The 11,194-nt window shown below is 44.1% G+C and overlaps 2 protein-coding genes across 3 annotated transcripts; one reads left to right on the forward strand and one right to left on the reverse strand.

Moving 5' to 3' along the window:
* Positions 1-196: 196 nt before the first annotated feature.
* Positions 197-2,336, forward strand: LOC131887368 (28 kDa heat- and acid-stable phosphoprotein-like). Of its 2 annotated transcripts, none has more exons than XM_059235962.1 (3): positions 197-429; positions 502-1,065; positions 2,000-2,336. In XM_059235962.1, exons 1-3 carry the CDS (start codon positions 420-422, stop codon positions 2,053-2,055), a joined length of 630 nt encoding a protein of 209 aa, XP_059091945.1. In that variant the 5' UTR covers positions 197-419; the 3' UTR covers positions 2,056-2,336. The 2 variants fall into 2 exon arrangements, with proteins under 2 accessions (XP_059091945.1, XP_059091952.1); XM_059235969.1 differs by lacking the exon at positions 2,000-2,336 and adding an exon at positions 1,622-1,719 and having other exon boundaries at positions 198-429.
* LOC131887412 (serine proteinase stubble-like) lies at positions 2,300-10,723 on the reverse strand. The gene is made up of 7 exons (XM_059236018.1): positions 9,758-10,723; positions 7,136-7,351; positions 5,743-6,204; positions 4,472-4,749; positions 3,133-3,301; positions 2,891-3,051; positions 2,300-2,812 (listed from the first exon to the last, which is right to left on the reverse strand). The coding sequence occupies exons 1-7, from the start codon at positions 10,086-10,088 to the stop codon at positions 2,645-2,647; spliced, it is 1,785 nt and encodes a 594-aa protein (XP_059092001.1). The 5' UTR covers positions 10,089-10,723; the 3' UTR covers positions 2,300-2,644.
* Between the last annotated feature and the right edge of the window lie 471 nt (positions 10,724-11,194).

Consider the following 11,194-nt stretch of genomic DNA (forward strand, 5'->3'; position numbering starts at 1 on the left):
AAAACGAGGCGAACAAAGGACCCATGCCGCATTCCAACTCCCGCCCGCTATGGCCACGCCCTAGAGCATAAGCCCCTATTCCATTTCGCTATTATCTCTGGAACATCTTGAACTGACTCATCCCTCAAGTTCCTATTTGTTGATGGCTTTTCCTTACCTCTCATTATTTCAGCCCCTGTTCTCACGTTGAATTTCAGGCCGATCGGCCGGCAAAATCGCCGACTTGTGACGTCACATGTCGGAAACGAGAGCTTCAACTCCAAACGAGCATCGTCTTTACCCACATTTAGCCGTGAGAACCCGTGCCCGTGAATCCTTCTGGAAAGGATTGGAACTTTTCTTGCATTCCAATTATCTGTACCCAGCTTTTAGGCTCTGATTGCCATCATAACCAGTAAAACCCCGAGGAGCTTCACATCATGGCACGAGGTGAGGCTTGAGACATACTTTCGGCCGGGGATCCGTTTTGAGTAATTACCGATGGTTTGGATGGATTTTCAGGTGGCAAACGCGGTCACAAGGGTGGTCGGAAGCAGTTCACCAACCCGCAACAACTTGAGATGGAGAAGGAGAAAGAGGAGCGGGAAAAGCAATGGCGACGACAACGCGGCGAAGAGAGTTCTTCGGATGACGAGGCCAAATCCGGGGAGGACAGTTCCTCCGAGGAGGAATCGGGATCTGATGTTGAGTTTGACAAAGGAGCCAAGGCCAAGGGTAGTAAGAAGGCCACCACTCGGGCCGCCGAATCCTCGTCGGAAGAGGAGTCGAGTAGCGAGGACGAAGGCGAGCGCAAAGCCAAAGGCGCAGAGGGTTTAATTGAGATCGCTAATCCTAATCGAGTGGTCAAGAAAACGAAGAAGGTCTCGCAACTTGATCAAGAGACGGATAAACCGCAGTTGTCGAGGCGGGAACGCGAAGAGATTGAAAAACAGAAAGCCAAGGCCAACTATCAGAAGCTCCATGCGGCGGGCAAGACGGACGAGGCTCGGGCGGATCTGGCCCGATTGGCCATCATCCGAAAGCAACGCGAAGATGCGGCTAAGAAGCGGGACGAAGAAAAGAAAGGTGAGCGGGTGCACCTTACTTGTTCAAGTGCGCGTGCGTCTAGAAGCTAATGCTCCAATTTTCCGGATAGGTCAGAGTTTTGGGTTTGATTTCTAACCAGTGAACAAGCACATGCGCTGTTCTATTTTTTTAAATTTTGATTTTTTTTTCATGGCAAATAAGATATTTAGTTATATGGCCTTACCGAGAAAACCTAGTTTAATTCGTATTTGGGCATTGAGATGGATCCATCTTTGAGAATAGAATTGTCAATATTCCCCTGTTGCAAAATAGAAATATTTTGAATAGTGCACAAGGTTTTGGGCAGAGATCAACCTGACGTATAACTGACATCTGCTGGAGGCAACTCCTTGAAATAAGAATTGGTCGACATTGAGTCGTCTTTTATTGCCGATGAGAATGTGAATCATATCTGTGCAAACATGAAGCGAGAATACTTTGTTACGACAGTCATGTTGTCAAAAAATGTCTTGTCAAAAAACCGAGTAACAACGAAACCAAAAGTTGGCCTTCAAATACTCCATATTATGAAATTAAGATGCCATTTGAATTATAGCTCGAGAAGATGCCGAAAAAGCCAAACGCGAGGCCAAGTCTTCCAAGAAAAAGTGATAGAACCAGGCAGGATCCATGGTACCAAATGACGAANAGAAATATTTTGAATAGTGCACAAGGTTTTGGGCAGAGATCAACCTGACGTATAACTGACATCTGCTGGAGGCAACTCCTTGAAATAAGAATTGGTAGACATTGAGTCGTCTTTTATTGCCGATGAGGATGTGAATCATATCTGTGCAAACATGAAGGGAAAATACTTTGTTAGGACAGTCATGTTGTCAAAAAAATGTCTTGTCAAAAACCGAGTAACAATGAAACCAAAAGTTTGCCTTCAAATACTCCATATTATGAAATTAAGATGCCATTTGAATTGTAGCTCGAGAAGATGCCGAAAAAGCCAAACGCGAGGCCAAGTCTTCCAAGAAAAAGTGATAGAACCAGGCAGGATCCATGGTACCAAATGACGAAATATCCATGGCCAAGTGATTCCGCTTCTCATCATCAACACCCACCCACTCTGAATATCTCCCTTGAGTCCGGTCATCAAGGATCGAGGAGCCCTCGTTTCAATGATAGGATGGATAACATTTCTACCGACGTTTTATAGCTGATAATATTTGTTATTTCTCCCAGACAACGATGAGCCGTTGAAGAAGAAAAATGAAGTGAAGCATCATCAACAATAAACAAAGTTTCTTTTCATAGTATAACAACACGATGTTCATGGACACTCGATTAGAAACATTAGTGTTCTTCTGAAACAGGAACAACAGCAACACGAATCTCCTGAGAGGACACGCCGGACAAAACATAGTAAATATCACAAATTGAGGCTCTGGCGGGCAGATGGCTCTTTGCCAAAGGTCACTTCCTTAAACGCAGAGCCGATCCGACAGCCAAAGAAGGGAAATGTATCAAAGTCTTTGAAATGGCAACCGAATTTTTGTATCCTTCACTGATCATGGCTAATACATTGTCCTATGGACCCAATCAACCTGAAACAAACATGAAGGCATCCAGGTTAATCTCTTTGCGAGGGATATTGACTACAAAATAAACTCACATAATTGGCAATGTTTGTGTACACCCCAGGGAGATGGGCCCGAGCGCATCCAATCCCCCAACTGACCAAACCAATGAGAAAATGTCGGCCTCCCACCGAAGTCACCAAAGGACCACCACTGTCACCCTAAGTAGTTCATAAAAATCTAATCTATGAGAAGCGTTCCACCGGACTAACTGGACGAATCTGTGATCATTTCCTTACTTGGCAACTGTCCCGACCACCGTGTTCGTAACCACCGCAGATGAAGTTTTCCGTGTAAATCATCTCTTTTCGGCCCGCTTGCCGGAACCAGCTCTGGCATCTTTCAGCCGAGATCACTTGAACTCGGACCTCTTGTAAAATACTGGGAGTCGTAGCCACACCTGCGACATAATTCGATCCCTTATGAGATGCCCGTGAGGTGGTTAACCATTAACTAATGTTAGATCAATGTGAATATTCACCATGTTGGGTGCGACCCCATCCAATGACCTTGGCGTAGCTGCCGACAAATGATTGTCTGGGCTCTGGTAGACATACTGGAACGATGTGCTCCTTAAATACCACATCTCGGGCTAAGCGAACCAAAGCGATGTCGTTCCTGAAATCGGCCGGGTTGTACCCGGGATGTACCTAGAAAATCAGAGTCAATTGTCGTATGAATGGCACATCATTTGAGACTAATTTACGTCTCTAGGCGTTGTCATTTGGCATTCGATATGCAAATGTCCCCTTGATTTGTAGCTTATTTCATCAAGGATGCAAATTTGACGCAAGCTCCATGGGCGAGGCGCTAAAAGGGAAACCTACGGACTTGATGGACCGGAAACTAAAAATGACTTTGAGAACGAAGAACGACTTAACGTATCAATTGAGGCTGAAACCAACATGTGCACTCGGAAAGGATGATCTTGCCTTGATAGATTGAACAAGATGTTGGCGGTTATGGCCATCATTTCTCAATTACTGATTAAAACACTTCCATTCAATTTGTTCGTTTGCAATGGTCAAACGCTGGGTGCAAAATTGATCGTTAAGAAAGCGAAGTGCTTCTCGTTCATTTTGAAAATAAGGTAGTACAAATAATTACTCGGTGAGAGTGGGAACATGTAAGAATCAAATCATTGTTCTAAACGGAGACTGATTCAAGCTTGGAAACAAGCATTTGACCGATCTTCTTTTTCGTAATGGGTGATGCGTTTGTACTGCACCGTATCATTGAACTTTTGATATATTTTAAAAGGCATAGAATGGTATTGCTCTGGTAAATGTCACGTTGCATTACGAAAGCATCCTCTCAGCAGTAACCCATTTGATAACATGATGTTATCTAAACATGCTTCATTTGAATTGCTAATGAAATGTACCTCTCTGTCTAGTAAACGAAAAAATATGGGGACGTTTAGGCTGTGGTAGGTTCCTTTGTTTGCTGGTACCAGTGGCAGTGATGCAAGTTTAAGGCTTCAAACACGTTTTTGAGATGCTGACCCTTCTTTCACGTTGCTATGTGAGGAAAGGTCAGCTTCGTCAAAACCAGTTTGAAACGCCAATTTTGCAACACTGGCATTGGCAGGCAAGTTTGTTTGATGGTACCAGCGCTTGCCTAGATGTCCTAATAATCAACCACATAAAGAGTTCCTGACAAAAGCTCTCGTGCTTTATGCTCGTAATTTCAAGAGAATTCAAATTGCTCTCGATACTTCACAAAAATTCACCAAAAGCAACCAATATCAAAAAGAGAAACACCTTTGCTTTATATTCAATTTGTTCCACCACAACCCGATTCAAACCTGATCAACTCACGTGTTTGGCCTCCAACTCAAAGTCCTCGTGGGGATAAGGTTCGTTCTGGGCCCGGACGTTCCATTCGCCCAATCGGATGCGCATCTTGTCAAGATCCGTGCTGAACACGCAATGTCCGGCTGTGATGACCCATCGCTCGGAGACCAGAGCTCCGCCGCATGAGATGCGTTTGCTTAAGAAGCTCTGTTTGATCACGGCCACTTGCCACGGGTGGCCGCCGAATTGGGTCTCCTCCCCGCCCACAATGCGGAAACTTGATGTGTATACCTCGCCACATTCTGTAAAGGGAGGAGCGGGGCGGATTATGATGGTGATAATTGGGAGGAAAAACCATTATCGAATAAGTGACGTGAGATATGGTTGAAACGCAGTGAAAGCGGTGGTTAGTTGAGTGAGGGGGTCCCTCGATCTTGGTAGTGGGGGTTCTTTGTGCATTGTCATACATCACGAATCATCTTCATTCGTTTTATCTACCGACGATTATCGCTGTCGTTGTCGATTTGGTCGTGGTGGTTGTCAAAGCAAAGAGAGGTAGAAATTTAGAAAATGCATCGTGAGATGAAGCAAAACGAGGTTGTGAGGGATTCCCACTTCGAGCAAAGAATCTACATTTCAATGGTTGCTGGTTGACTGAAGAAAGTGGGAAGACCAGCGTAACCAATCGCAACCTGGGCAGACGTTTTTGGCTACCACCTCGTTTCGTTCGTTTCGTTCGTTTCGTTCGTTTCGTTCGTTCGTTTGTTCGAGGGTTCTAACTAAGTCCGTCCAATAGTGGTCGCTTTGGCCGGGGCCAATTTTCCCATCAACCAATTGTCCCAACGAGGCGAAATATGGAATTCGTCTCTAGCATGCACTCCCTTCCCAAATCCGGATTTCTATATCAAGTGAGAACAATGTGCACTCTTTTGTGCAAGCATCCAATGCACACGGGCCATCACCAACGCCATTGATGTCAGAGGTAAACGTAGAGGGACAACTCAGAGTGTGAATTATGATCTCGAGATCTCTACTGCACAGAGGAATGAATTGCAATTTGCCGCCATGTATTACTGTGCTGATTTTGTCAAGATGTTGAATCTTGCATGAAGGCAATATTAGCGCATGACAAAGTGGCAATTTAGTTTTCATTTCATGCTCTGATAAGCGATTTTCAAGTGAGTCCAAATCGACCGATTGATCAAGTCACTTGAATGAATCCAAGTCAGTCAGTGGCTCATTCCCTTGTCAACTTGTACAAGCCCAACAAACGCATGAGGGACAAGGGTACGTACTGGCTCGGCTAACACTACTGGGACTGGATCCAGCCTCCGGTTGTGCCACGCCCAAACCCACGTCCACAAAGGGCTTTGTCTCATGATGATGGCTGCTATGGTGGTGGCGATGGTCGTCGAAAGGCTCGAAATCGTCTTGGTCGTCCTCATAAGACGACGATGAGGAGGACGAGAACAGCTCCGACGAGGACGACGGATGGGGTGGGCGGGAGAAGGACGGGCGAGGGGCCCGAGGTGGGCGTGGAGGCCGAGTCGGGTAATGGAAACCGGACTCGTGACTAGACAAGGATGGGCTCGACCCATGGACTTGGTGAATGTTGGTATCGTGCTGACTGTTGATGTAATAAGAACTGGATGACGTGGAGGAGGAGGAGGAGGAAGATGAAGAGGTGGGAGAGGAAGAGGAGGGGTGGAGGGGGAAGTGGTGGATTTCGTTGAGGGAAGGATCCTCGTCAGAGAAGGCTAGAATAATACAGAAGCACGTGGGAGACTGTCCTAACACTAGAATGAAGTGGGCGGCACCCTTTTAAAAGATTGGCGACTATTTCGCCAGAAATGGGATAATTCCGTGCGTTGAACTGAGGCAATCAAGTTAGTAGTGTGTCCATTTGGTTTTTTTCCTTTTGGCACTTCCATAAAGAATCAGGCGATGATAACCATCTTTGATTTAATTAACCAAGGGCAGAAATTATTTTTTTTTTGCCTTGTCGAAGAAAAACCAGCTAGAATGTTCTTTTTCAAAACTCTCGAGCGTGACATTTTTGCTGCCTCCGATTAAAGGAATGTATTATTAAAGGATGAACCCTAGTTTTCAAGCAAAAAAATTTTGAGTTCAGCCTTTACATTCCATATCTTTGATGACACGAAATCAAGGCCATCCACGTGGAATTAAATTTGAAGAGTGGGTCCTTTCTCAGATATGCTTCATTGAACCGTCCTCAGAATTAGCGAAGAGCATGAATAATTTTCCAAATGGTTAGACGTTGATTAATCAGGTCGAGAAAAACGTCATTTCTTTCCTTCTGTCATTAGTTTCATTGACTACGTTCACAAAAGTAAACGAAGTGGGGAAAATCATGATCCTTCACAAAATAATCGGCGATTGGTTTTCGCTGATGGCCGGACCATCACGAGGAAATGAATGTTACAATTGAGACGGACTTCCTCATTTGTTCAGTGTCTTCCCCGTTCCACGTTTGCCCTTTGCTTACTAAGTACATAGGACGTACTGCAGCCACGCCATTTAAAGGACATATTCTATGCATCTATTTCCACATCAAAATGATGTGTTTGCCTAATGGGCCAACGCCACAAATGCCAGCCATCCTCGGACATTGGATAGCATTATCAAAAGTTACGTACGTAATTGTATGTGCATGTATGTAGTACTCACTGGCATTTGAGATCGCTCCATAATGACTGGCCAACGAGGATGAGGAAGACGTGATTGGCACCGATAAAGAAGAAGAGTCCACTTCCGATCTGGGCACGCAACAACTCCAGATCATGCCACCATTGCAGAGGTCCAGGGCCTTGTTGCCACCAAACACGCAGGACAGACTCAAACCGCATTCGTACTTATGGCCTCGATACCAACAGAAATTCGGAACTGTGAAGAGAGAAAACAATGGGTCCGGTCCGTCAGTGGAAAGAAAAGTACTTCTTCCTTCTCACGCTCACAATGGGCCAGAGAAAAAAATGAAAGTCGGTTCATCCATTCAAAGCCCCAACATATGCTGCTATTATCCCCGGGGTTATTGTTGTCGGATTTCATGCCATCACGGAGAAATCAGATTCGAGTACTAGGATCCCTTCGAACAAGTTTGTGCTTTGGATCAAAAATCTACATCTTACAGCGAGGGACTCGAGAACACATCAAGGCCGAAATCAAACCTTCATCAGTTTGATGTGGTCACAATACTAGCGAATCCAGAGCACCATCAATCACAAATCAAAAGCGTGGGTCCTTTGTTATTATTGTCCACATACTACTACATTTGTCGACTCCATCTCTTGATATACGTGGTATATATAAACGTACAAGACCAGTGGATACGAAAATGGTTTGTGTTCAAGATTTGGCACAGAACACGTGAAACAATTCACAATGATGGTCGCCATTTAAGTAATGGCTTGGAAAATGTAAGACATTTTTTCCTGACTTTTGGCCGAAGGCAAAAACTATATGTTGCTGACCTTTGGAGGCCGATGGTGTGCGTAGTTGAAAACGGCATTGGTCGGTAAAATTGGCCCATTGTGCTTGCGTATCGGCTGTTCCTCACAACGTTAATTTGGCGTACACTTTTAATTTGACCCCAAAGGTGAGCGCCATGCCAAAGCGCTTTATAACTTAAAGTTCTGTATTGTTGCAGCCCAAAAACAAGGGCTAAAGGAATCATTTTTTCGTATGCTGGATGATAAGGTTTCCGTCATTTAGCACGTGTTCCTTTGTTGTGTACGAGAGAACTCAAGTGATAAAATATGAGAATGTATATTTTGGTAACATTGTGTGGGAAATTTAATGGATAACCGCAGCTGGGATATCAGCATAAAAAGAGTTGAATCATCTTTTGCAAACTTGAATGCTCTTTGTAAAGCATCATAAATCAATCAGTATGAGAAAGACTTTTTTTAATCAGGGGAAAGTGAGGCTACTTTTTTGTTTCAAGTGAGAATTGTGTAAAAGGTAAGAAAAATCCCAACTACGTAGTATGTTTTCAAGAAAAGGTCATTTGATTGTGTTCGAAGGGTTTGTAATGCTTGCCATATCTTTATGAAAGAATGCTTGTAACCCGCTCTCAAATAAACGAGAACCAACTACAATTGTATTGTTCAAAATAATTTCGGTTTCATTTTAAATGGTCTGGACATTTTAAGAAAAAACCCAAAGCAGATCACATGTTTGTACATATTGATTGCTTTTTTGCCATCTTTCGAATAAATACCTATCTTGAAATGGATCTTACGATTCACACTGAAATTACTAGCTTGCTTTTCTTAAAGCTGAGTTTGTTAATCAACATTAGCAAAAGTTACTGCATGATTACTGAGTGTTCTGTACATAGTTCACTGTAATAACTATGCGAGTCTAAAACCAGTCTCTATTCAAATTATGTTGATGAGAGATCAAATGAGTTTCACACCGTAGTTCTGTTATGTACGAGTAAATACGTGCGTGCGTAATTCTGCGTTTATTGTTTTCCCTTTTGACGGTTCTCTGGTCTACGAATACACACGGTAAATGCATGTGTGTACAGTATCCCTATATACCTACGTAGAGATTCTCGTAGTGATGATAATCGTGGAACTCGTTCGTCCTTTATAGTCGAGCTCTACAGAACAAAGTGTGATGATGCCGTTGCAATGAATTGCTCAACCTTGATGTCAACCATCAGACCTCCGGATTTTTATCATTTAGTGTTTTCCTCCAACAATGATGGTGGTGACAATCCACCATGCAGTTGTCTGCCTTGGAAAAACTGAAGAAAAAAAAATACTTCTCTTGCCGGCTACTGATCTTTTCTTCTTCTCTCTCTCTGACTTCGGTTTTCTGATGGTTGATGACTGAATTCAGCTAATTAATTCGGAAGAGTCTTGCTTGAAAGATCTGTAGTGGTTTGGTAAGAAGTTTGGTAAGAATTCAAGCGAGCCAAAAGGACGAAACCATCCCAGAAAGTCGTGGGCGTGAAGATGGATAATGTACGAGTGAAGCGTAATTATGCTCAGATGGTCCTTTGTCAGCTAACACATCCGCCAACCATCTTCACGCCTCTACATCCATCCATTGAAAAGGATGAAGAAACTTTCAAAAAATGATCATAAGGCATACGTCTGGCTGATTTCAATGTGTTTGTGACATCAAGTCATCAAACTCAACTGATTGTGAAATGCCATTGGCAATCGTCACGGAAATATTCCAAGAAATGTGTCAACACACTTCTTGTCAAAGTACTCTCTCTATAGTAACTCAAACTTTACTGTTAATTATCACACAAATGTGTAGATCTCGCCTTACCTTGATCCTCCTGACTGGAGGGTAAGTTTCTGGAAGAATGAGGCTGTTTATAGGGAACAAGGGCGCCCAGGTCAGGATTGGGCGTCACCTTTTGACGCCTCCGATAGTTGATGGCTCTGGCCGGACTGTATCGTGTATTGGATGAGGATCTGTGAGACAGAGACGCACTGTCTCCTCGATTTGATATGCGGGTTTGGGGTGATGAGGTGCGTCTGGAGGCCCGTAGAGGCTGCAGGAAGCCGTATCGGCTACTTCGGCCATATTGTCTGTGGGTGTTGACTACTTGCACTGCTAATGTGGTGAGAGCCACCAGGTAAATGGCGTACCTCATGGTTCACTTGAGGGTCTGTGGGGCAGTTTGGGCTTGGGACGAGGGTTCACACATGTCGGGACATGGCTTAATCAATGCTCACTTGATCTGATGGCTTTCCAAATTCCCCGATGGTTGTTGTAACATTCCCTCTTCAATCACTCCAGCATTCACTGATCCAATGAGCCCCGAACGAACTGAACAGTGAACACTCCCAACGCCAATTCGCAACTGTTGTCAAATGGCACTCCTCAACATTAATGTCAACATTTACCAAAAAATGGATTGATCACAGAAGGAACGAGGGACGGAAAAATCAGAGCTGACGCCAAGTTGCGTACGAGTTCGTCGCCTTCATCACCGTCGTCGTCGTCGTGGTCGTGGTCCGTCACTCCAACATTGTGCGTCCATCCAGGATTGGGATCGTGCAAGCACACTTGGCAAGACCGCGCAATTGCTGCAATGAGATCGAGCAATTTCGGCAGCTGCCAGAGGAGCTGGATGTTGTTATCCAAGGACACAGTGGGACTGTGGTGGTGGATTCACGGTTTGCGCTCCTGGGCTCGTTCACAGCCAAATTGAGAGTTGAATTTCACACCAAATCGTGTCAAGAAGGCTTTTATGATAAAGGTATTAGAGTCTTTTAAAGCTTCGTCGAGTTTAATCCGACAAAGTTGTCATCAAAAGACAAGGAAATACAGACTCCAAGTCATGAAAAAAGATCTCTCGCCGACTTCCTAAAACGAGACAACAACACAGAGAAACAAACGTATCAATACGGATTCGAAACGAACGAAGCAGGGCGTTGGTGTTCTTTATGATGCTCAGGTGAGATATGGGTAAGGAATTCAGGAAGACGTTAACATCAAAGTCTTTTTAATCCTTGATCGATATCTAGGGTCGATGTCGATAATAAAAAAATAGTTCATTATGTCGGCTTGACACGATCTCAGCGACAACCATTTCGGTAAGGAGTAACTTAAACCAAGGACACGTGCTTGGATTCACTCAACCATAAGTGGTGGTGTTGTTACCGAGTTTATGAATGTCCGAATGAAATCAAATGTTCAGGTTAACCTATCTTCATTCGGCGATTGGCTGTGGATACAATTTCAAAGGCAAAATGC

Source organism: Tigriopus californicus, chromosome 1 (assembly GCF_007210705.1).
Source record: "Tigriopus californicus strain San Diego chromosome 1, Tcal_SD_v2.1, whole genome shotgun sequence".
NCBI lineage: Eukaryota > Metazoa > Arthropoda > Copepoda > Harpacticoida > Harpacticidae > Tigriopus > Tigriopus californicus.

Bases quoted from the DNA above. Each gene is read 5' to 3' on its own strand.
- LOC131887412 (XM_059236018.1), bottom strand. From the start codon at position 10,088: ATGAGGTACGCCATTTACCTGGTGGCTCTCACCACATTAGCAGTGCAA. The intron at 4,750-5,742 runs GTACGTACCCTT...CTCCCTTTACAG, and splicing joins CAGTAGTGTTAGCCGAGCCA to AATGTGGCGAGGTATACACA. The intron at 3,302-4,471 runs GTGAGTTGATCA...CTGATTTTCTAG, and splicing joins TTGAGTTGGAGGCCAAACAC to GTACATCCCGGGTACAACCC.
- LOC131887368 (XM_059235962.1), top strand. The intron at 1,066-1,999 runs GTGAGCGGGTGC...TTTGAATTGTAG, and splicing joins GCGGGACGAAGAAAAGAAAG to CTCGAGAAGATGCCGAAAAA.